Source organism: Pseudophryne corroboree, chromosome 9 (assembly GCF_028390025.1).
Source record: "Pseudophryne corroboree isolate aPseCor3 chromosome 9, aPseCor3.hap2, whole genome shotgun sequence".
NCBI classification, from domain to species: domain Eukaryota; kingdom Metazoa; phylum Chordata; class Amphibia; order Anura; family Myobatrachidae; genus Pseudophryne; species Pseudophryne corroboree.
In genome coordinates, this window is record NC_086452.1 from 315,377,699 (window position 1) to 315,404,551 (window position 26,853).

General features: G+C 46.3%; 1 protein-coding gene across 2 annotated transcripts in view; it reads right to left on the bottom strand.

The window, feature by feature from the left end:
• The window catches only part of MEI1 (meiotic double-stranded break formation protein 1), a 1,382,157-nt gene that overhangs the window by 499,930 nt on the left and 855,374 nt on the right, over nt 1-26,853 (bottom strand). For both annotated transcript variants that reach the window (XM_063940445.1, XM_063940446.1), the window contains exon 18: nt 7,751-7,919. In XM_063940445.1, the coding sequence (XP_063796515.1) occupies nt 7,751-7,919 (169 nt within the window). The remainder of the gene's footprint in view (nt 1-7,750; nt 7,920-26,853) is intronic.

Genomic DNA, 26,853 nt, shown 5'->3' on the forward strand with positions numbered 1-26,853 from the left:
GCTCATTGGAGAGATATATTGCTGCCCAGGGCGCCCCCCCCCGCGCCCTGCACCCTTGTAGTGCCGTTGGTGTGTGGGAGCAATGGCGCGCAGCGCGACCGCTGAGCGGTACCTCTGAGACTCTGAAGTCTTCTGCCATCACTGAAGTCTTCTGTTCTTCTAATACTCACCCGGCTTCTTTCTTCTGGCTTCTGTGATGGGGGTGACGGCGCGGCTCCGGTAACAAGCAGCTAGGCGCACCAAGTGATCGAACCCTCTGGAGCTAATGGTGTCCAGTAGCCTAAGAAGCAGAGCACTTAACTCAGAAGAAGTAGGTCTGACTTCTCTCCCCTCAGTCCCACGATGCAGAGAGCCTGTAGCCAGCAGGTCTTTCTGAAAATAAAAAAACTAACATAAAGTCTTTTCAGAGAAACTCAGTAGAGCTCCCCTAGTGTGTGCCCAGTCTCTCCTGGGCACAGAATCTAACTGGAGTCTGGAGGAGGGGCATAGAGGGAGGAGCCAGTTCACACCCATTCAAAGTCTTATAGTGTGCCCATGTCTCCTCCGGATCCCGTCTATACCCCATGGTCCTTACGGAGTCCCCAGCATCCATTTTGGAATAAGGCTGTAACATAACAAGTTTTCATTATATGGATAACTCAAGCTCAGCAGCATAGTAACTTCACTGAGAGTGTGTAATAGCAAGAGTAGGGGTGGGCAAAATACGGCACACGAACCGATCCTGCTGGCCCGCTGCCTCCTACCTGCAATCAATGACAAGCGGCCCGACTGGCTGAGCTGCTTGTCATTGCTCTGCAGTACCTCCAAGATGCCGGCGCCAGTCCAGGGGGCGGAACTGCCGGAGACAATGGAGTCTTTTGCCGCAGGGCTCCAGCCTTGAAGGGGGCACTTCGACTCTATTGTCCCGGACAGCTTCCAGCCCAGGTCACTGGCAGTGGCTACGAGATGATGCCTGCGACAGCACGGCTCTGTTAGCAGCAGTCGGCACTATGTGATCTTTCCCCCCTGCTCCCTGTCAGCCTGCACAGCTCCTCCTCCCCCTGCTACTCTTTCACTTACCCTCCCAGCCAGCCCAGGCAAAGCTCCGCCTCTCAGTGACGTGCGGTGGGGTGAGGCAGAGCCTTTACTGTCAGACTTATGTTTGTACCAGAGTTTTGACTGTATAAAGTATATGAAAAATACAAAGAATATGTTTGAAATATCTTCTTTGCATTATTCTAATAATTATTACAGCCAAAACTCTGGAGCAAAAAGTCTTCACCTGCTTATCTTTTCCACACATCTCTGATCAAAACTCACCAAATTTCCAGGAGTTTATACTGCTGCACCTGTGTATAATGCCCAGATGTAGCCTTTGGTTCATATTTTGTGCGTAAATCTGACTCTGGTGCTAGCCAGTGCCTCCTAAGCCTTTTATCTCATCGCACGTCCCTGCCGCCTCTGAGACAACGAGAAGGACTGCTTGATTTGCAGTGTGGGGAATGGTGGGCTCTCAGTAGCAGGGGTCTCTCGGGGCATGTGTCCTGGGCCCCCCTCCTTCAATGGGCCATCCCTGTTTATCAGAAGGAAGGAGGAAGCAGTGTCCCAGCAAGGGGCGAGGCTACCCAGCACGGAGTACAGGCCTGATGCTCCTGCACTTTAACATGCATGGCAGATTGGATGATGGACCTGCCAAAGCAGCCAAAGTTTTAATGCAGTGACAGTCTTTAATGTATGAGGAACCATAAATGATATTATGTCTGTGTAACTGTATATGATAATGTGCCTGTAACCCTGTGTATGTGTCTGTATATGTCTCTGTGTAACGCTATATGTATCTGTAGGCAGTGGCGTAACTAGAAATTTTTCTCCCCCAAGCCAAAACATTCTCTGGCAATCCCCCCCCATAACTGCCACTAGTAAAGTAATGAATATCCGCGTGCTGAAGGCGCATAAAGGGGGCAAGGCCTTGCTGAAAGGGTGTGGCTTTGCATAAAGGGGTGTAGCATTGCAGGAAAAGACTACCTTATACCCTAGTTTTGCAACCTGCACGCCCAGACATTGGCCACCACAGGAAAAAAAAAATCCATTCATGCCCTTTACATTATTTGTCATTTTTCCTCCTTATAGTAATGCCCAATATACATTATGCCACATACTGCAATGGCCCTTAGACATTATGCCACACACAATAATGCCCATTACACAATATGCCACACACTATAATGCCCCTGACACATTATGCCACACACCGTAATGCCTGTGACACATTATGCCACGCAACGCAATGCCCGTTATACATTATGCTACACACTGCAATGCCCCTGAGACATTATACCACATACCACAATGCCCGTGATATAGTATACCACACACCGTAATGCCTGTGACACATTATGACACACACCGCAATGTCCGTGATACATTATGCCACACACCACAATGCCCAGTACACATTAAGCCCTACAATAATGCTTCTAATTACTTTTAAATTACCTGCTCATTGCCAGGGGTTTCATGCTCTTGGTTTCATGCACGGTGCCAGGGGTTTTCATGCTCAGGGTGTCATGCTCGTTGCCAGGGGTTTCATGCGCTAGGTGTTATGCTTGTTGCCAGGGGTATCATGTGCTGGGTGTCAAGCTTGTTGCAAGGGGTTTCATGCACTGGGTGTCATGCTCATTGCTAGGGGGTAATGCTTGTTGCCAGGGATTTCATGAGCTGGGTATTGTGCTTGTTACCAGGGCTGTGCTCCCAGTGCCACATATGCCCCCAGTGCCAGATATTCCCCCACAGTGCTAAATAAAAATATACCCCCATAGTGCCAGAAAGACATATGCCCCCAGTGACACATATGCCCCCACAGTACCAGATACACATATGCCCCCAGTGCCAAATATGCCCCCCAGTGTCAGATACACATATGCCCCCAGTGCACCATATGCCCCCCCCCCCCCCCCAGTGCCAGCTATACATAGCCCCCAGTGCCAAATATACCCTCCCAGTGCCAGGTACAAAACCCCCCTGCTGCTGTGTGGGAAGGAGGGTGGTCTGTGAGTCTGGGAAGGAGCCGGAGGGCACAGCGTGAGCCAATCAGAGCTCGCGGACCGGCAGCTGCGGCAACTGATTGGCTCACGAACCGGCACTTCATTTGACAGACACGCTGCCGCCGGAGACCCAGGAGGGACACAGGAGAGGCGTGCGCTGTGCCCTCTGTCTCCTTCCCGAACTCACAGCAGCAATCAGTGGCGGCACCCCCTCAGCCCTGCGCCTCCGCAGTGGCTTCTGTGGGTGGGAGTTACGCCACTGTCTGTAGCTCTGTATGTGTGTCTATGTAACTATGTATCTGTAGCTCTGTGTATGTGTTGGATCAGTATGATTCACGGCCGCTTGGGATCCAGGCGGTCAAAATACCGACGCCAGGATCCCTATATCTTGAAACTGACAGGGGTGAGTAAGGTGATCTCCCCAACCCCCTAACCCTCCCTCCCCGCAGCCTAACCCTAACCTCCTCCCTTGGTGCCTAACCCTAACCACCCCCCATGGTTGCCTAAACCTAACGCCCTGTCCCTGCTGCCTAAACCTAGCACTCCACCCCCCCCACGTAACCTAACCCTAACCCTCTGTGGGCGGTGTCCGGCTCTAACCTCCACTCCCCGCAGCCTAACCCTAACCCACCTGGACGCAGCCTAACCCAACCCCCCTCCCCCACGCAGTGTGTAAAAGGGAGCTCTAGCTGCCGTAATGTGTAAAAGAGAGCTCTACCTGCTGTAATGTGTAAAAGGCGACTCTATCTGCCATTATGTGTAAAAAGGGCTCTACCTTCCGTAATGTGTAAAAGGGAGCTCTACCTGCTGTAATGTGTAATGTAAAAGGGGTCTCTACCTGCCGTAATGTGTGATAGGGGCTCTATCTGGAGTAATGTGTAAAATGGGTCTCTACCTGGCATAATGTGTGACAGGGGCTCTACCTGGCGTAATATGTATAAAAGGGGCTCTACCTGGTGTAATGTGTGTAAGTGGTGCTACTGTGTGATGTATTTTGAATAATGGAGACTATTGTGCAGCCTAATATGAATCTGTATTATTTTTTGGCCACGCCCCTTCCACACAAAGCCACGTCCCTATATTTTTGGCGCATGGAGGGGGATAGCTGCTATTTTGTGCGTGGCCCTCGAATACTGACAGGAAAGTGTCAAGTGGCCCCTCAGCTGAAATAATTGCCCACCCCTGAGCTAGAGGAAGAGACAGGTTGATGCAAATGAGCCTGTACCTTATTGTGGACATATTGCACTACTTCGCATCAAAACAAATGCAGTCTTTCAGCAGGGTCCTTATTATCCTAACTACTAAAGAGACGTAGCTAGAGGATAATACCTTTTTTTGTTGGATGTTAGTTTACCTGAAACTCCAAAGTAACTTTCTTTTAATAAAATGCCATGTTCCTGGAGTCTTGTGCATATGCAGTAGACTCTGGCATCTACTTACTACCAGAGAGGAGGGGGACCGCAATGGAGGCTGCATGTGGGCCCTCTCTCCTCTCCTAAAACACCACTGGTTCCTAGGTATATGCTACAAAAGAGCAATCTGCATATTCCTAGTGCCCGTATCATCTGCCGTAATCCTGCAAATTCCCTGTGCCTGTATCATCTGCAATTACCCTGCATACCAGTGGCGTAACCATAGATGATGCAGGGGATGCAGCTGCTATGGGGCCCGGCGGCTTAAGGGGAGGGGGGGTGGTTGCAAGGGCAATCCTATAGAAAAAACTTTTTTCTTCATTTTTTTATTTTTAATTACTGCTGCCGCTCCGAGTTCAGGGCCCGGCAGTGTTCTTACTGGTAGGAGGGAGGTGGAGTGGCTTGTTATACAGAATCTGGATGCATGGTTGCGCCCGCAGTAGCGGCGGAGGGACAACACGGCTGATAGACAAGTACTGATTGTGCTTATACAGTGCCACATCAGTCAGATGTGCACCACTGGCTTCACTACTGCTGGTGCAGCCACGCTTCTGTATTCTGCAGAACAAGTGATTTCGTCCCCCTCCACCATCGTCCCTACCAGTAAATACACTTCCGGGCCCAAAACCCATTGCGGCAGGAGTAAGTGAAAATAAAAAACGCAGACATTTTTTTTAAATAATAATAATACATGTAAATTCTACTGTGTGTCTATTTAAGATTGTGTGAGGTTTTTTTTTTTAGAAGTGAAGATGTTGCCCATAGCAACAATCAGATAATATGTATTATCTTCTAGAAGCAGCTAGATGTTAAGTGGAACCTGACTGGTTGCTATGGGCAACATCTCCACTAAAAAAACCCTCACACCTTAGTAAATATACCCTATATAGCGGGGATCCCCTGTCACAGTTGGACACAGCCTGAACCTATTCAGCATGGGGCTGCATTCCCATCTATAGAAAATTGTACAAGATGATTAGGGCCTAATTCATATTTGTACGCAATGCAGATGTTCATACAACAAAGCTATTATGGGCAGACTGCGCATTTGCCATGATTGTACTGCGCACGTGCCAAGGTCCTGTTGCGATCATGCTCACCCTGAGAATTTTATCACAGAGTGATTGGCAAGAAGGGAGAGCAAAAACACAGGCATGTCATGGCCATTTTCGAGGCATGTATATGCCGTCAGCTGGAATGAAGTACAAAAACATATCGCCTGCGTCGCTACTGCCATGTCCAAGTTGCATAGCCATAGGCCTACACTAGCAGCCAATGTTGTTCCTTCTCTGCACATATCCTGTGCTTGTGTACACAGTTGTGAATACGTTTGCGATGGCTATGGTGAGAATTCTTTTTTATGCACTTGTGATGAATAGCAATTCCGTTGCCTAAAAATTTGCAGTGGCGTAGGCAAGTGCATACAAACATGAATTAGGCCCTAAGTCTGCTTTCCCACTGGTGCTAGGAAAGTGCCCATAGACTGGGCACATGTTGTGGAGGATATCACAGGTTGAGCTGGTCATGCAATAGCAGAAAAACCCACAACATGAGGAAAGTCTTATTAAATGCACGTTATAAAATATTCACATATTACCCAGTAAATATGCTTCTGAAGAAGTTGTGGGGTCTTTCATAACAACTCACCAAACCCTCAATTGGACTCCATGAGATTTACTCCTACCATCTATCCAGAACAGCTTCACTTGTGGGTGTCATCTCCCAGCCTGTGTTTGCCATCAGCCACTGACCGCTCTGCAAGATTTCTAGCTAAATAGCATGTGTACGGACTGTATCATCTGGGTAATAACCATATACTACTTCACATGTGCACTTAATAAGACGGTTTCATAAGGTACCTACAGTACACTGACTGATATCCTAGTGGCCACCTTCGTACCGTCAAAATTAGGGTATTTTACATATCCCAGGGTATCATAGTACCCACAGTGATGGATATCCTAGTGGCCATCTTGGTACCTTCACAAATGGGGTATTTTTCATTATCCTAGGCTAGGGTATCCTATTATGAACTATATTTGAGATCACGGCCCCTTTATTTTTTTTATATACTGACATGTAAATTATCCTTTTAAAAATAATAATAACGAGTTTTAGAATTCCATTCAACCAATTAATTTAGATTAATATTTACTCTTAATTACTTTTATTTCATGCCATGCCTACATTAGCTCTGTTAGAGTCATTGCATCTTATGGGCATGTCGCTGAAAGCGGTTATGTACATAGAAGCTCAACCACTCATATAGATGGAGAAACTGCACCTACCATAGGGCAAGTTTATTAAGATACACCAGATGGTTATGCAGCAGCTATAGATGTCACGAGTGAGCGTCTCAGTCCTTGCACATATGGATGCACATAAGCGACATTAGCATATAGTAGCAGACACAACTGCAGCAAAAACAGCCCCCATAGGTTTATGAATTTACAAAGCTTGGCCCAGATAAGCTAACACAATCATCAGATAGCATTAGCCACTATAGCCTATGGGTTACGGGGGTCATTCGACCCGATCACACGCTGCGCTTCGTCGCAGCCTTATGATCGGGTCGGAATTGCACATGCACTGCGGCCGCATTGCGCAGGCATATCGTTGCCTGGCCAGCAATGCTGCTAGCGGTGACCACAAGAAGATTGACAGGAGGAAAGCATTCTGGGTCATCAACTGACCATTTTCTGGGAGTGGTGCGGCGAATACAGGCGTGTTCAGGCATTTGGAGGGCGGATGTCTGACGTCAATTCCGAAACATTAATGCTGGATTCATCGCACAGGGTAAGTAACTCATACCCTGGTCTTGTTCTGCACAAAACTTTTTTTTGCATAGCAGGGCTGCACAAGCGATCGCAGCGTTGCTATGCAAAAATACACTCCCCCATAGGCGGCGTCTAGTTGATCGCACAGGCTGCGAAAAGTTGCAGCGTGCGATCAACTTGGAATGACCACCTACATTCCACAGCTTTATTCAGGAGAGCGATCCATAGGATCCCTTCCCTGTGCTTTCTGCTTGCAAATGCGCTGACAAACATCGACATTTAATCACTTTACTGATCACTGGGACAAACTCCTTTTGGAGCCTCTGTCCCGGCAAATCATGAACCATACATTCTGGCAAACAAAAGATCACTTTTCACCACAAATTGAGGCAATAAGGAATCTTGGATATCGGGGGTACACAACCATTAACAATTAAAATTGAGACACTGGAATTGAACATACAGTACCTATGTAACACATTTACAGATTAAGGTACTGGAATTTAATGCATTAAACAAACAATGGATTTATATTTACCTGTCTTCCATAAGGTAAGCTATAGAAATAATCACAAGAAGTGCCTCTTGATGGCATCTCAGTGCCTGACTATTGGTACAGTTATTTGGTGATTCCAGTAAAACTGAAATACTTTCTGCCTTACTGCCATCAATGTCAATCATACTCTTTTTTAAAACATCAGATACTTCTATCAAAAGAGAAATTTGTGTGAGTACTTAACTATACTTAAAAGTGAGAATTCAGCAGTTTTTTTTACTTTCATATGAAAAAAAATGAAGAGAAAATTTTAGTTATGAATCAGTGGCAGACTAAGTAAGTAAGTAAGTAGAGGGGGTAAATGCAGAAATGCTAATATATTGATGTTAATGCTATTAAGCAACTCAGAAAATATGAATTAATAAAACCTAGCATGTATTTTTTAATAAATTTTTAGAGTCACGTTTTGAAATAAAAAACAGACAAATCAGTACACATATAATAGAGTAGTCCTATAATATCAAAACACAAGGATTGCCCATTTCAATAGTCACTTCATCAGAAATAACACAGTGCTTAAAGTGGTCCTAGAGAGGTGGTGGAACTCGGCCCCCAAAGGGGCGTGGTTTCAAAAAGAAAGGGGCGTGGTCACACAATAGTAATAATGCCTACAGTAGTAGCACCCCTAATACACATAATGCCCACAGTAGTAGCATCCCGTAATACACAATCCCACAGCAGTAACGCCCCTTTTACAATGCCCACAGTAGTAGCGCTCCTTATGCAATATCCACTGTACTGGTAGTGCCCACAGTGGTAGTGCCCCTTATATAGAGTCCATAGTAGTGGTGCCCCTTATGCAATGCCCCCAGTAGTAGAGCCCCTTATGTCCCCACGAGTGATGCCCCTTATGAAGTGCCCCCTTTACAATGCCCTCATTAGTAGTGCCCCATTAGTAATGCCCTTAATGGTAATGCCCCTGTGTAGTATTGTTCCCAGCAGTAATGTTGCCTGTAGTAATGCCCCCTGTCGTTTAGCCCCCTATAGTTTAGCCCCAGTAGTTTATCCCCCAGTGGTAATGCCCCTGCAGTTATGACCCCAGTAATTTACCCCCACTTTAGTTTGTCCTCCCAGTGGTAATACCCCCAGTAGTTTAGCCCCTGTAGTTTAGTCCTCATGTAGTTTGCCCCATGTAGTTTAGCCCCCAGTGGTAATGCCCCCTGTAGTTAAGCCCCTGCAGTTATGCCCCCAGTAGTTTATCCTCCCAGTAGTAATGCCCCCCTGTAGTTTTCCCCCTTGTAGTTTAGCCTCCAAGTAGTAATGCCCCCAGTAGTAATGCCCCTGTAGTTATGCCCCCAGTAGTAATGCCCCTGTAGTTATGCCACGGGGAGAGCAAGATATGAGACGGGGAGAGCGAGAGAGACGAGATGCAGGGGAGAGCAAGTGAGATGAGACACGGGGAGAGCAAAAGAAGAGAAGAGATGCAGGGGAGAGCGAGAGAGACGAGACATGGGGAGAAGCGAGAGAGACGAGACACGGGGAAGAGCGTGAGAGATGAAACGCAAGGGAGAGCGAGAGATGAGATGCAGGGCAGAGCGAGAGACATGAGACGCAGGGAGAGCGATAGATGAGATGCGGGGGAGAGCGAGAGAGATGAGACACGAGGAGAGCGAGAGAAGAGACGTGTGGGAGAGTGAGAGAGATGAGACATGGGGGAGAGAGCAACAGAAGAGATGCAAGGGAGAGCAAGAGAGGCGAGATGCGGGGGAGAGTGAGAGATGAGATACAAAGGAGAGCGAGAGATGAGGTGCAGAGGAGAGCGAGAGAGATGAGACACGGGGGAGAGCGAGAGAGACGAGATGTGGGGGAGAGTGAGAGATGAGACGTGCAGAGAGCGAGAGGGATGAGACGTGGGGAGTGAGAGAGATGAGACGCAGGGCAGAGCAAGAGAGACTAGACACGGGGTGAGCGAGAGAAGAGACATGTGGGAGAGTGAGACGCGGGGGAGAGCGAAAGAGACAAGACTTGGGTGAGAGTGAGAGAGACAAGACACGGGAAGAGCGAGAGAGATGAAATGCAAGGGAGAACGAGAGAGATGAGATGTGGGGGAGAGCGAGAGATGAGATGCAAGGGAGAGAGAGATGAGACGCATGGAGAGCAAAAGATGAGATGCAGGGGAGAGCAATTGAGACAAGACACTGGGAGAGCGAGAGAAGAGACGTGTGGGAGAGTGAGAGAGATGAGACATGGGGGAGAGCAAAAGAGACAAGACTCGGGGGTGAGCGAGAGAGATGAGATACAGGGAAGAGAGATGAAATGCAAGCAAGAGAGATGAGATGTGGGGGAGAGTGAGACACGGGGGAGAGAGAGCAGGGAGAGCGAGAGAGACGAGATGCAAGGAGAGCAAAAGATGAGACGCAGGAGAGAGCAAGAGAGATGAGACACTGGGAGAGCAAGAGAAGAGACGTATGGTAGGTTGAGAGAGATGAGACGTGGGGGAGAGAGCAATAGAAAAGATGTTTGGCAGAGCAAGAGAGGCGAGACATGGGGGAGAGTGAGAGAGACGAGACGTGGCGGAAGAGCAAGAGAGATGAGACGCGGTGGAGAGTGAGAGAGACGAGACACGGGGGAGAGCAACAGAAATGAGACGCGGGGGAGAGCAAAAGAGATGATACACGGGGAGAGCGAGAGAGGGGTGACGTGGGGGAGAGCGAAAGAGATGAGACGCAGGGGAGAGCGGGAAAGACGAGATGCAGGGGAGAGCGAAAGAGATGAGACGTGAGGGAGAGTGAGAGAGACGAGATGTGGGGGACAGCAGGAATGAGACGTGGGGGTGAGTAAGAAGGAGACGTGGTGGAGAGCAAGAGACATGTCGGAAAGTGAGACATGGAGGTGTGTAGAGAAGTACAGTTTATTATAATAGTTCATATAAAATCAGCTTCGATAAAAAGAGTTCCAAATACAAACCCACCAATATTCTAGGTCAAGTGTGCATACCAAAATACGTGGGGTGTCATAAGATGCCCACCCAAATGCGTTTGTGTGACGTTACTCAGGTACCTCCCGGGATATCTGCACCCTTTCACCGCTGGCCGGGCACCTTCTTCACCAAAACGTAGTTGGTCTGCTACAGTCTGTCCCAGATACCACCAACGCGTTTCTGCTCCTGAGAGCCTTTTTCAAGGTGTATGGTGGACTGAATGATCCCCGGGTATTTAAACCCTAAGGTGTGATATCATTGGTCCAGACTGTTCAGACCCTAATTAAATGTTTTATCTTCTCACTACCTCTAAAAACGTCCCTCCATCTTATTTATATAAGCACTCTATTGCACCTTATATGTACAGATGTGTCCTGATATATCGTTGCTGCGTACCGCATAGCAGGCGCCATGCAACTCGCGCCATCTCCTTGCGCTATAACTCCCGTTATAAGTTGCGTTGTAAATGTGACGTCACGTTATAATTGTAACGTTCATTCTACTTTCTGTCCACCAGATGTCGCTTTTCCTAAATTCTACAGCGCATGCCTCAAATAGCCAACGGACCCTTCATAGCGCCGCCTGCTGATTGGCTGACATTTATTGTGACAATGACGAACCATTAATCACTTCACTTATAATATGGGAATTATTTCGGACTAGCTTTGTGTTTCAGTAACTACCAGATGGTCTCCAGCCACACTGCGGCCCAATCACGCTAGCTATAGATATTGTCGTTACTGTGTGTACAAATTGCAGGATCACATTAGCGTAAGCAGCTACTTTTTTTTTTTTTTAAAGCACCAAAATACAACACATGACATATAAACCCGGAGGGCCCACCTTGACCATGGTCAGCTGTGGCCTAACTAGAACAGCGGCCGCCTGCAATGCTTGAAGACCCGGGTTCAATACAGAGTTTGGCACCCATTTTTTTTTTTTTTTTTTTAATACCATAAAGTTATTTAGTGTTTTAAGTGCAAAGTGCAACTGGGTACCTACAGTATCTCATGAATGCACAGTATGACTACCAGATGGTCTTCAGCCACACTGCCGCCCAATCACGCTAGCTACAGATATTGTCGTTACAGTGTGTACAAATTGCAGGATCACATTTGTGTCTCTGTTGTTTCAAATGGCAATTCCGGATGAATTGTGCCTTTTTTTCGACCGTTTTAGGATTCGACAGTACTCGACAGTCGAAACCCTCCACCCGGGACCATGAATTCGACATACAGTATTCAATACATAACGGATTTGACATTCCCCTTGTCGAATAACGGACCAATCGTCGAGTAGTGGGCGTCCTGGATTCGACTTCCCGCCGTTTGGAATCCTTTATAGGGCTTGTTTGCTGCATGCTCGGCAGCCATTTTGTGACCCTGCAGTGTGGAGAGGAGGTGTTACAGAGCGATCAAAGTGGTTTTGTTTGCTGTGGTATCGTTTGGACACCAAGCAGGCTTTAATCCAGGACGGACAGGATACCTGTTACCCCGGAGGGGAGTCGTTTTTGGAGGGATTTCTGCATTTGTAGGTAAGTAACACATGTGGTCTGGTGTTGCATGTAAGTGTTTGTGTAGTGTATGGGTGGTGTTCTGAGTGCTTGGCTACTGTTTTGGATGAGGTATGAGTGCAGTATGTAATGTTTGGGGGGTTTTTAAATGTTTTTTTTTTCATGTTTGGGTGGTTTTTCATGTGCAGGGATGCTTTTTGGCTTGTTTGGGGTGGTTTTGAGTATGTCTGTAACTCACATGCGGCCGACATGTGATGTCGTTTGTTTCCAAAACATGTTTTTTGGCTTCTAATTTAGCACTGGTGCATCCCTGCACATGCTGGAGGTACTTTTTGGCTTGTTTGGGGTGGTTTTGAGTATGTCGGTAACTCACATGTGGCCGACATGTGGTCTTGTTTGTTTCCAAAATTTGTTTTTTGGCTTCTAATTTTGCACTGGTGCGTCCCTGCACATGCTGGAGGTACTTTTTGGCTTGTTTGGGGTGGTTTTGAGTATGTCGGTAACTCACATGTGGCCGACATGTGGTCTTGTTTGTTTCCAAAATGTGTTTTTTGGCTTCTAATTTAGCACTGGTGCGTCCCTGCACATGCTGGAGGTACTTTTTGGCTTGTTTGGCTGAGTTTTTTTTTTTTTAAATTTCAATTTTTTTTTTATGTGTGTTTGGTCCTGCTTGAGCACTGGGGTCCCAGCAGCATGACGTGTGGTTGCATGTAATTATGTAATGTGTGTTACATTTTTTAAATGTTTTTTTATTTTTACAACAGAGATGTCCAGGGACAAGCGGCCCCGATCCCCCCCTTCCCCCCACCCCTCAGAAGAATTTTCCCTGCACATCAATGAGGAGTGGGAGCCGACCCAGGAGGAGGATACGACCGACCAGGCATCCAGTGACTAGCCGCGGTCGTCAAGGGACCAAAGGAGGAAGCAAAAGAAAAGGCCTAGAAAGGTAAATACTGACAACACCTGCAGACACAATAGCATCCAACTTGACACACCCTAGTTTGCGCACTGCCATGCACACCTACAGGTATCTTTGCGCACTGCCAGGGATACTGACACACTCGCAGGTACATACCAATCATATTAATTGCATGTTTTTTTTATCCCTAAAGGCAAGAAGCCAGCCAGAGGATCAGTCGGAGGAGGAAGCCTCTGGTGAAGACGCAGGACAGAAGCCGCGTGGACCCAGATACACTGAGGCGGAAAACTGTGCCCTAGTGGATGGCGTCGACAGGTCCTACGACGTTCTGTATGGACCAAGGGCACAGACCACAGCAGCTAAGACCAAGCGAAACATCTGGGATGCCATCGCGACACAAGTCACTGCAGTATCTGGAAACCGCCGGAGCACCAGAAACTGCATGAAGCGGTACAGTGATTGCCACAGACAGACCAAGAAGAAGATGGGGATGCAGCGCCGACATGAGAAAGCTACGGGAGGTGGTCCGGCTCTCAATCTGAAGTGGCTACCCTGGGAGGACGTTATTAAAAGGCGCATGAACCCTGTCATGGTCCAAGGAGTTCGCGGAGGTGTGGACTCCAGCCGTCCTGCTGGCTTTCCTGAGGAGGAAGAACCGCCCAAAAGACGGAAGACGACGGGAGATAAGCAGTCCAAAAGGAGGCCTGATGGTAAGAATACATTCAGATGAGCTGTACTAAATCTTTATTTTTTTTTAATTTGCTAATGTGTTGGTTCTTTCCCACAGACACGCCTGCCCAGAGGACATCACCTGCGCGCAGTACATCGCCAGCGCGCAGACCAACACCTGCGCAGCAGGCATCGGCAGCAGCGCGCGGACCATCACCTGCGCAGCAAGTATCGGCAGCGCACAGATCTTCACCTGCGCGCCAGACGTCATCAGCGCGCAGAAAGTCACCTGCGCGCCAGACATCGTCAGTGCGCAGAAAGTCACCTGTGCGCTAGACAGCGTGCAGAACGTCACCTGCGCGCCAGACACCGTCGGCGACCACACCTCCAGCTGGGCGCCAAACTACAGCTCCTGCGCGCAGGCCATCACCAGCTCATCTCTCCAGGAGCTCTGGAACTGTGACCGAAGAGCCTCAAGACACTACCCTTGTGGACCCATCACCCGCACTGTTTGAGTCAACAGGGTTAACGGACGAGACTTTTCTAGGGTTTGAAGACAGCCGTGCAGAAGTATCCAGCCGGACCCTTGAAAAGTCTCCCGAATTGAGGACAAGTGAAGCTCCTGGAGCAGCGGCACCATCGGATGGAGCAGGTTTTTATTTTTGATGGGGGGTTTTTGGGTGTGGGGGGTCGCCATTTTTGTATCGTTTATTAACTTTTTTTTTTTCTTCTTTTGCAAACAGAGGTGCCACGGACCAGCAGCGGACTTGCGTCGGGGATTGGTCCCAACTTCAGGCCGGATCTCTTGTGGGATGAGTCGGACGACGACGAGGTGGAAGTGCAGCAGCCTGGTGTTTCTACATCCCTGTGTGAGTAATTATCAAATTGTGAGCCTTCAAACAAATGTATGAATGTGTATACTAATTTCTAATTTTTCTTTTCAGCTTCACAAATGCAATTGGTGGCAGAAGTACAGCAAGGGCAGGATCCCTCAAATGTACAGAGGGTACACACCCTGGCAGCCGAGATGACTTCCCGCCAGGATACTTACACGAGTGTCGTTGGAACCAGACTGGACGCCATTGAGAAGACAATGGAGAAGATGGCAAACGGTTTGGTTGACATGCAAAAGGCTCTTTCCGACAGCACGGCAGAAATGCAAAAGACCAGAAAGAGAAGATAACACAGAGTCTATGGACATCCTTCACATTCTTGCTGGGTGATTGAAAAACTTATTGGGCGCTAGAAGGTGAAAAGGGCAGCCTGGAGTACACCAGTGGGGTTTTCCTTCTTACCCACAAGAGAATACAAAATGTCAAGGGAGGTGGTGTACTTTGGGCGCCCGACCTATATGTGGACTTTTAAAGCGGGACCAAAGTAATGGTCAATTACACAAACAATAGCGTCTGGATGTGCTCTCGTAAAAATGATGGTGTGTAGGATAATTCATACAAGGTATTGGTAAAAATAACAAGATAATTTAATTTAATACACAATTTCATAAAACCGTTTCATACATCAATAAAGCATACCAAAAAGGTAAGCTAGGGGCCGCAGGTGTTATAATGGGGCAGGGTGGTCAAAACTTTCACCCTGCCCTGGCCCCGTAGCTTATGTGTGGATCAATGTCCCCAGATGAATGGTGATGTCTTTGAACTGGTATTCAAAAAAATGCTGAAAACGTACCGGTAGGGTAAACTAGGAGCCACAGGTGTTTATGACAAGCAGGGTGGTCCAGACTTCACCCTGCTCTGGCTCCCAAAGTTTTACCACTGGTCGATGTCAGATGAGTAGTCAGTCCAAGTTCTTCCTTTAGTTCAGATGCTGAAGATTAAGTAGTCAGGTAACCAACGCGTTTCGAGATGTAGAATCTCTTCCTCAGGGCATGATGGTTTCTTTTCTCCTCAGATTCGGTTTTTAAAGATGGTTGGAAATCAATTCCGGGTCTAAAGGTCGTCCTGACCGGAAGTGCTACAAAAAATTCCCGGAAAGAACTTTAAATAATAAATTGCTCCGTGTTATAAGGTGGCAATGCTTGTGAGATCGATTATTGGCTAAATAAGGTGCAAAATTGTATTAGAATCTATTGGTCTGTAAAAACGGGCGACCGGAAGTGGGTATTACCGGAAGTAGAAATCCGGAAGTGACGCGGCGGGACGAGTAACCACATAATTAAAGTGGAATATTTAGAAATATCAGTATAGAGGTAATGTAGGTAGGCAGGTGTGGGTTGGGTGTGATGTTGGAGCGCTTACGAACAGTGAATTGAACACTGATAAAAACCGCTGATGCCGTGACCGGAAGTGCCGCTGGTCTATGCGTGTCACTGGACCGGAAGTGACATCGCGGGGAAAATTTTAAAACTAAAGTCAATAATCCAATAGAGATACATAAAATATCTGAATGTGCAGAGTCGAGGGTTCAGATGTTTTAACAAAAAAAACCCATGGGTTGATCCAGTGAATCGGACACAACTAGAAATGTCGGTGCCGTGACCGGAAGTGCCGCTGGATTATGCGTGTCACCGACCGGAAGTGACATCGCGGGGTTGAAAGCCTTTCAAGATAAATGAATATCTATTCGTGCAGTAGGAGGGGTTGGAACGCCAGGACATCACGTCCTGCTAGGGATGGTAATAATAAACTGTTTTGAATGAAAAAGGCATCAAAAGTGTAATTTACCCCGGAAGTGACGCGAATTCTATGCGTGTCAAAGGCCGGAAGTGGGTATTGAACCGCAAGTGACAGGCCGATAGGGAAGGGGATTGAAAGCTGGAATAGTAAAATTCTATATGGATACGTAAAGTGTAATTTTAAAGGACTGAGAGCCGTAAACAAAAATGGCTGATCGGGTGATAAGTACTGGAGACTCTAGTAAAAATGAAGTAACTGAAATATTTAGTTTTTTAGTCCCTTGATCAGACATGAAGGTACTTGATGAGCATAAAAGTTCACAATCGTCCAAAAAAAATTTGAAATAGGTCCTGTACGATTCCGATATTCGAAGTATGTCCATAGGTTCCATAAAATACATACTTGATGAGGGTAGATATCGGTTGATTGAATAATTCATATGGCCCGAAGAACATAAAAGAAAACAGAGATGTATAGGTTAAAAATAAGATTCTGTGAGACGTTGATTTACATGATGGTGAAAGAAATTCTAAACTACCATTTACTCTAGGAACCATTTGAGCTCAAAGTCTTTATTTAGGCCCTTGGGGCACAAGGACTGAAGTCTATGAATCATTTTCATTTCTGCTTTGGCAAGGTTTCTTTCCGTGTTTCTGTCTCGCCAAGTAGATTTTACATGTAGTAGTCCTACAAATCTTTTTACATGGGTGTATGAGCACTGGTGTTCCAGTTTGAAATGTTCAGACAAGTTATGTGTAAGAAGTCCATTCTTTATGTTGCGTAGGTGTTCACCAAGCCGTGTTTTTAATGCTCTGGATGTGCGTCCAATGTATGCTTTACCACATGTGCATTCTACAAGGTAGACAATGTTACTGGTGTGGCAAGTTATGAAGTCTTTAATTTTGAAAGAGATGCCATTAATGGTAACATCCGTGTATTTAGAGGTCTCAGTTTTAATTTGTCTACATGGTAAGCAAAGTCAGCATCTGTGGAAACCACTGGTCCTGATCGGGTTAATGCTTTTCTGTGGTAAGGCACTTCGAACCAATTTATTTTTGAGGTTTGCTGCCTTTCGGTAAATAAAAACCGGTCTATTTGGAATAATGTTTTTGAGTGTTTCGTCCATGCAAAGTAGTTTCAAGTGTTTCTTGATGATCTGCTCAATTTTCTTGTATTGATGGTCATAACCTGTGATGAATGACCATTGGGAATGATTGGTGTTCTTTCTTTCTTTTTTCTCTTGGTTATGGATGAGTGTGGTCCTGTCTCTATTCATGGTTTCCAATTGGATTTTTTCCAAATTATCTGGACAGTAGCCTTTTTCAATAAAGGCATTCTTGAGTTCGTTGATCTGAGATGTGCAGGTAGTGTCTTCACTGCAATTTCTTCTTATTCTTAAAAACTGCCCTTTGGGTATACCATTCAGCCAGTTAATGTGATGTTCGCTTTCTTTACATATGTAGTTATTGGAGTCTGTGGGTTTATTGTAGGTCTTGGTTTGAATGATGTTTTCTTTAATGTATATAGATAGGTCTAAGAAATTAATCTCAGTTTTGCTATTTGCGAAGGTGAGGACGATGTTCCTGTTGTCATTCAGATGATTACAGAACTCTGTCAAACTTTCTGTATCGCCTTTCCAAAAGAATAAAATATCATCGATATATCGATTCCATGTTAGTAATTTATCAGACCATGGATTTTGGGTATAGACATTTCCTTGTTCCCAATAGGCCATAAAGAGGTTGGCAAAGCTAGGGGCAAAACGTGTCCCCATAGCAGTGCCTCTCTTTTGGAGGTAGTAATCTCCCTCAAAGAAAAAGAAATTATTTTTCAAAATAAATTCGATGGAGTCGAGGATGAAGGATTTTCTGACTTCTGTAAAGTCTGTTTGGTTTAGAAACCAAGAGGTTACTTCTATGCCTTTTTGATGGTCGATGATAGTGTATAGGGAAGTCACATCGGCTGTGACCATAATAGTCTCATTATCCCATGTTATTCCTTCTAGTTTCTGGATGGTGTCACTTGTGTCTTTTAGATGTGAAGGATTTCTCATCACTAAAGGCTGGAGTTCATAATCAACTAGGGCTGATAGGTTAGATGTTAAACACCCTGTTCCGGCAACAATGGGGTGTCCTGGAGGGGCTGTACTGTTCTTATGTATTTTTGGTAATACGTATATAGTTGGTGTGATAGGGTCTTCGATGTTCAGGAAGGCAAATTCCGTGTCTGTGATTCCACCTTTTTCCAGATGAGTCTTGAGTAATTTCTGGAAGTTCGTTTTTATTTTTGTGGATGGATCATTCTTCAATTTCTGGTAAGTAACGTTGTCTGATAACTGACGTTGAATTTCCTTCACGTAATCACGTAATCTATTTTATTTAAAATGGCTATGCCACCCCCTTTATCGCAGGGCTTGATTACGATATCCTGGTCTTTCTGTAGAGATTTGATGGCTTCTTGCTCCTTCCTGGTCAAATTGTAGATTTTCTTTTTGTTTTTATTTTTGGCCTCTATAGTCGTTAAATCCTCAATAACTAGTTTCTGGAATGTTTCAATGTAGTTTCCTTTTATATGGGCCGGATAAAAGGTAGACAGTTTTTTATGAGTGACTTGAATTGCAGGGGTAGTCGTAATGGGTTGCGTGGCAGTTTCTTCCTTCCGCTTCATTTCAAAAAATGTCTTCAAGGAGATTTTTCTGATAAATTTGTGTACATCCACAAACCTATCGAAATCATTCGTGACAGTAGTAGGGGCGAATTTTAGTCCCTTAGTGAGTACCTTTTCTTCAAATGCCGTTAGGGTTCTTGTGCTCAAATTATATATTGTTTTTCTTTTATTAGGTATTTCCTCAGTTGTCACTTGTTCAGAGATAATTTTCTTCTTCTTGGTTAGTGGTTTACCTGCTCTTCTACCTCTTTTTCTCTTGTTTCGATTTTTCTTCTTTTCCTTGATGGTTATTGGTATCTGTGACTCCTCCTTTCTCCTCGAAAAGGTGAGTGCCTGGGTGTTCTGTCTCTTGCAGGTTCAGTTTGTATCGTTGGTCGTCTGTCTGTATTGAAGTTTTCCTCGGGGGTGCTTAGTCTTCTCCGGTTACGTTCAGTTTGTTGTCTATACCTCTGCTCGTCAACCTTTCCACGTGTGGTTGGATATTCTCGATCCTGTTTGTATGGTGCTCGATATTCGCGGTCATTCCTATAGATGTCCTGTCTATATTCCTGTCTTGGCCTCCTATAGTTGTTCTGTCCGTATCTTCCCCTCCTTCTGGGGCTGAAATTATAATGTGCCCTATGCGTCTGGTAGGAAGGATGCTGTGAAACTTGGTTATTGGTCCTTTTTAGATTATTTTCTCTAGGTTGATTTTCCTTTGATGCTGGTGGTTTCTTCTTTTTCGTGATGCCGAATTTGTAGAAATCAAAGTCGCGTTGTAGTTTTTTCTGTTTCTTTTTTATGAGTTCCTTTGTATTGTGTTCCAACTTTTCTGCAATCCCTTTTTCGAGTGCATCGTAGGGAGAAAGCCTTTCATAAGGCGTAATGAGGGTTTTTAAAATGTCAATCCTTTCTTTCACATCCTTACGTTTATTTTTCCTTTCCTTGATAATCAGTGTCATTAGTTTCATGGAGCAGTCTTCCAAGATTGTTGTCCATTCTTTGGCGAATTCTTCAGTGGCGTCGTCAAATGATGGTTTTTTATCAAATCTCAAACCCTTCGGGATGACTTGTTCCGCGGAATATTTTTCCAGTGTGGCAATTTCTCACCAAAGTTTATTTTCTTTAATTAACCACTCTCCTAACCGATTCATTGCTGTTTCAAGGTTATCGTCAGTCATTTCAATTTCTTCTTTGTTAAAGTCAATAGTAAAGGCTTCTTTTAATTCTTCGTCCCTTTTGGACATGTGGTGCCACATGGTGCAGCCTATAAGTTCGTCTGAAGGAAATGAAAATGGAGTACTTGCTGGGTGATTGAAAAACTTATTGGGCGCTAGAAGGTGAAAAGGGCAGCCTGGAGTACACCAGTGGGGTTTTCCTTCTTACCCACAAGAGAATACAAAATGTCAAGGGAGGTGGTGTACTTTGGGCGCCCGACTTATATGTGGACTTTTAAAGCGGGACCAAAGTAATGGTCAATTACACAAACAATAGCGTCTGGATGTGCTCTCGTAAAAATGATGGTGTGTAGGATAATTCATACAAGGTATTGGTAAAAATAACAAGATAATTTAATTTAATACACAATTTCATAAAACCGTTTCATACATCAATAAAGCATACCAAAAAGGTAAGCTAGGGGCCGCAGGTGTTATAATGGGGCAGGGTGGTCGAAACTTTCACCCTGCTCTGGCCCCGTAGCTTATGTGTGGATCAATGTCCCCAGATGAATGGTGATGTCTGTGAACTGGTATTCAAAAAAATGCTGAAAACGTACCGGTAGGGTAAACTAGGAGCCGCAGGTGTTTATGACAAGCAGGGTGGTCCAGACTTCACCCTGCTCTGGCTCCCAAAGTTTTACCACTGGTCGATGTCAGATGAGTAGTCAGTCCAAGTTCTTCCTTTAGTTCAGATGCTGAAGATCAAGTAGTCAGGTAACCAACGCGTTTCGAGATATAGAATCTCTTCCTCAGGGCTTGATGGTTTCTTTTCTCCTCAGATTCGGTTTTTAAAGATGGTTGGAAATCAATTCCGGGTCTAAAGGTCGTCCTGACCGGAAGTGCTACAAAAAATTCCCGGAAAGAACTTTAAATAATAAATTGCCCCGTGTTATAAGGTGGCAATGCTTGTGAGATCGATTATTGGCTAAATAAGGTGCAAAATTGTATTAGAATCTATTGGTCTGTAAAAACGGGCGACCGGAAGTGGGTATTACCGGAAGTAGAAATCCGGAAGTGACGCGGCGGGACGAGTAACCACATAATTAAAGTGGAATATTTAGAAATATCAGTATAGAGGTAATGTAGGTAGGCAGGTGCGGGTTGAGTGTGATGTTGGAGCGCTTACGAACAGTGAATTGAACACTGATAAAAACCGCTGATGCCGTGACCGGAAGTGCCGCTGGTCTATGCGTGTCACTGGACCGGAAGTGACATCGCGGGGAAAATTTTAAAACTAAAGTCAATAATCCAATAGAGATACATAAAATATCTGAATGTGCAGAGTCGAGGGTTCAGATGTTTTAACAAAAAAAACCCATGGGTTGATCCAGTGAATCGGACACAACTAGAAATGTCGGTGCCGTGACCGGAAGTGCCGCTGGATTATGCGTGTTACCGACCGGAAGTGACATCGCGGGGTTGAAAGCCTTTCAAGATAAATGAATATCTATTCGTGCAGTAGGAGGGGTTGGAACGCCAGGACATCACGTCCTGCTAGGGATGGTAATAATAAACTGTTTTGAATGAAAAAGGCATCAAAAGTGTAATTTACCCCGGAAGTGACGCGAATTCTATGCGTGTCAAAGGCCGGAAGTGGGTATTGAACCGCAAGTGACAGGCCTGTGGACGCCTCCTGCCATTGCTCCACCACAATCCTGGTATGGACGGTCACAGCTGTACCAAGGATATCCAGGGATGTACACCACCTACCAGATGCCTCCACCACCGGCCGCCACGTCTACACCAGCACGGCCACTGAGGCCACCTCAACACACCCCTCAGCCACCCAGGGCATCGACGCCACACCAGGAGAAAGAACAGGATCCGGACGGACAACCACCCTAGGCCCGGTCGTATTGTTTTATTTACCCTATTATGTTTTTCATGTTTCCCTTTCTCCCCCTCCCATTAGTTTGTTATTTTTCTTACTATTGTTTTTTATTATGTTTTTCATGTTTCCCTTTCTCCCCCTCCCATTAGTTTGTTATTTTTCTTACTATTGTTTTTTATTTGTGTTGGGCTCCCCCACCCGTGACCGGGTACTACCAAGGAGCTTTATGTCTAGGCATACATGCGCGGGCATGTATGCGGGTGAGTGTGGTCAGTGATGAAAGCTCCTTGTGGTTACATATATGATGGACCAAAGAGCTATTCTGACACCACTTTTTTTTAAAAACAAACTCCTTTTTGTATTGGTGTAAATTTGGCTTTCACTGTTGTGTGAATTTACTATTCACTACTGTTTATTTTTGGCTTCTTCATAGGATTGGGTGGAAAATTGAAGTGGACGGCGTAGTTCGTGTTGTGCGTACCAAGGTGAGTAAAGCCATGTTTCAATGTACAGTATATATTCAAGAAACTTTGGAACGCCTGCCCTTGGAACAATACAGTCCTGCATTGGGTCATGCTGGACTGTGTGGTTCCACAAGTGCAGCCGTGTCAAAGTGCTGACCGCTTTCTTGACTCTGCCACTTTGCAACGTCTGAACCTGAGAACAACACAGTCCAGCATTGGGTCATGCTGGACTGTGTGGTTCCACAAGTGCAGCCGTGTCAAAGTGCTGACCGCTTTCTTGACTCTGCCACTTTGCAACGTCTGAACCTGGGAACAATACAGTCCAGCATTGGGTCATGCTGGACTGTGTGGTTCCACAAGTGCAGCCGTGTCAAAGTGCTGACCGCTTTCTTGACTCTGCCACTTTGCAACGTCTGAACATGGGAACAACACAGTCCAGCATTGGGTCATGCTGGACTGTGTGGTTCCACAAGTGCAGCCGTGTCAAAGTGCTGACCGTTTTCTTGACTCTGCCACTTTGCAACGTCTGAACCTGGGAACAACACAGTCCAGCATTGGGTCATGCTGGACTGTGTGGTTCCACAAGTGCAGCCGTGTCAAAGTACTGACCGCTTTCTTGACTCTGCCACTTTGCAACGTCTGAACCTGGGAACAACACAGTCCAGCATTGGGTCATGCTGGACTGTGTGGTTCCACAAGTGCAGCTGTGTCAAAGTGCTGACCGCTTTCTTGACTCTGCCACTTTGCAACGTCTGAACCTGGGAACAACACAGTCCAGCATTGGGTCATGCTGGACTGTGTGGTTCCACAAATGTTCTTTGGAAAGGAATGAACATAACATCATTAGTGTCTTTACTTAATGTATTTTTTTTTTCAGATACAGTATCTACACAAGAAAAGAATGTAAAGAAGAACAAACACTACTTTTTGTTTAATTACATTTTATTTTTTAATCCAAAATTAAATACAATTATATTTCTTCAATACATTTTTAAAATGAGAAGTTGTGTGTTTTTCTTTAAATAATTAGTAAATAAAATTTAAAATTTCAGAGATGCAGTGGTATTGTGTTAGGTCACCCATGGTACAGCAGGGGAACTGTCGTGTCCCTTTTCATCCATGCTGTTTCCTGCACCTTGGGAAGGATACTCCGCAAGACCTGTGGAAGAGAATAGTATTGTGTCATCCAAAGACAAGGTACAAGCAGGTTACATCGGCCTTTGTCCCAAATGCAACCCTCCGGCACTTGAGAAACTACACATCCAAGCATGCCCTGACACTGCGTAAGCATTGGTGCATCAGGGCATGATTGGATGTGCAGTTTTGCAAATGGCGGAGGGCTGCACTTTGGACATGCCGGGGTTACTTGGACAAGAGGGAGTTTTGGGCAATACATCTCACCTGAGGGGGGTTGTCAGCTACATGGCGGAGGTTCAGGTCCACATCACATGTAGGTCGACCATGGTACAGCAAGGGAACTGTCCTGTCACTTCATCCACGCTGGTTCCTGCACCTTGGGAAGGATACTCCGCAAGACCTGTGGAAGAGAATAGTATTGTGTCATCCAAAGACAAGGTACAAGCAGGTTACATCGGCCTTTGTCCCAAATGCAACCCTCCGGCACTTGAGAAACTACACATTCAAGCATGCCCTGACACTGCGTAAGCATTGGTGCATCAGGGAATGATTGGATGTGCAGTTTTGCAAATGGCGGAGGGCTGCACTTTGGACATGCCGGGGTTACTTGGACAAGAGGGAGTTTTGGGCAATACATCTCACCTGAGGGGGGTTGTCAACTACATGGTGGAGGTTCAGGTCCACATCACATGTAGGTCGACCATGGTACAGCAAGGGAAGTGTCCTGTCACTTCATCCACGCTGGTTCCTGTACCTTGGGAAGGATACTCCGCAAGACCTGTGGAAGAGAATAGTATTGTGTCATCCAAAGACAAGGTACAAGCAGGTTACATCGGCCTTTGTTCCAAATGCAACCCTCCGGCACTTGAGAAACTACACATCCAAGCATGCCCTGACACTGCGTAAGCATTGGTGCATCAGGGCATGATTGGATGTGCAGTTTTGAAAATGGCGGAGGGCTGCACTTTGGACATGCCGGGGTTACTTGGACAAGAGGGAGTTTTGGGCAATACATCTCACCTGAGGGGGGTTGTCAACTACATGGTGGAGGTTCAGGTCCACATCACATGTAGGTCGACCATGGTACAGCAAGGGAACTGTCCTGTCACTTCATCCACGCTGGTTCCTGCACCTTGGGAAGGATACTCCGCAAGACCTGTGGAAGAGAATAGTATTGTGTCATCCAAAGACAAGGCACAAGCAGGTTACATCGGCCTTTGTCCCAAATACAACCCTCCGGCACTTGAGAAACTACACATCCAAGCATGCCCTGACACTGCGTAAGCATTGGTGCATCAGGGCATGATTGGATGTGCAGTTTTGCAAATGGCGGAGGGCTGCACTTTGGACATGCCGGGGTTACTTGGACAAGAGGGAGTTTTGGGCAATACATCTCACCTGAGGGGGGTTGTCAGCTACATGGCGGAGGTTCAGGTCCACATCACATGTAGGTCGACCATGGTACAGCAAGGGAACTGTCCTGTCACTTCATCCACGCTGGTTCCTGCACCTTGGGAAGGATACTCCGCAAGACCTGTGGAAGAGAATAGTATTGTGTCATCCAAAGACAAGGTACAAGCAGGTTACATCGGCCTTTGTCCCAAATGCAACCCTCCGGCACTTGAGAAACTACACATTCAAGCATGCCCTGACACTGCGTAAGCATTGGTGCATCAGGGAATGATTGGATGTGCAGTTTTGCAAATGGCGGAGGGCTGCACTTTGGACATGCCGGGGTTACTTGGACAAGAGGGAGTTTTGGGCAATACATCTCACCTGAGGGGGGTTGTCAACTACATGGTGGAGGTTCAGGTCCTAATCACATGTAGGTCGACCATGGTACAGCAAGGGAAGTGTCCTGTCACTTCATCCACACTGGTTCCTGTACCTTGGGAAGGATACTCCGCAAGACCTGTGGAAGAGAATAGTATTGTGTCATCCAAAGACAAGGTACAAGCAGGTTACATCGGCCTTTGTCCCAAATGCAACCCTCCGGCACTTGAGAAACTACACATCCAAGCATGCCCTGACACTGCGTAAGCATTGGTGCATCAGGGCATGATTGGATGTGCAGTTTTGCAAATGGCGGAGGGCTGCACTTTGGACATGCCGGGGTTACTTGGACAAGAGGGAGTTTTGGGCAATACATCTCACCTGAGGGGGGTTGTCAACTACATGGCGGAGGTTCAGGTCCACATCACATGTAGGTCGACCATGGTACAGCAAGGGAACTGTCCTGTCACTTCATCCACGCTGGTTCCTGCACCTTGGGAAGGATACTCCGCAAGACCTGTGGAAGAGAATAGTATTGTGTCATCCAAAGACAAGGTACAAGCAGGTTACATCGGCCTTTGTCCCAAATGCAACCCTCTGGCACTTGAGAAACTACACATCCAAGCATGCCCTGACACTGCGTAAGCATTGGTGCATCAGGGCATGATTGGATGTGCAGTTTTGAAAATGGCGGAGGGCTGCACTTTGGACATGCCGGGGTTACTTGGACAAGAGGGAGTTTTGGGCAATACATCTCACCTGAGGGGGGTTGTCAACTACATGGTGGAGGTTCAGGTCCACATCACATGTAGGTCGACCATGGTACAGCAAGGGAACTGTCCTGTCACTTCATCCACGCTGGTTCCTGCACCTTGGGAAGGATACTCCGCAAGACCTGTGGAAGAGAATAGTATTGTGTCATCCAAAGACAAGGTACAAGCAGGTTACATCGGCCTTTGTCCCAAATACAACCCTCCGGCACTTGAGAAACTACACATCCAAGCATGCCCTGACACTGCGTAAGCATTGGTGCATCAGGGCATGATTGGATGTGCAGTTTTGCAAATGGTGGAGGGCTGCACTTTGGACATGCCAGGGTTACTTGGACAAGAGGGAGTTTTGGGCAATACATCTCACCTGAGGGGGGTTGTCAACTACATGGCGGAGGTTCAGGTCCACATCACATGTAGGTCGACCATGGTACAGCAAGGGAACTGTCCTGTCACTTCATCCACGCTGGTTCCTGCACCTTGGGAAGGATACTCCGCAAGACCTGTGGAAGAGAATAGTATTGTGTCATCCAAAGACAAGGTACAAGCAGGTTACATCGGCCTTTGTTCCAAATGCAACCCTACGGCAC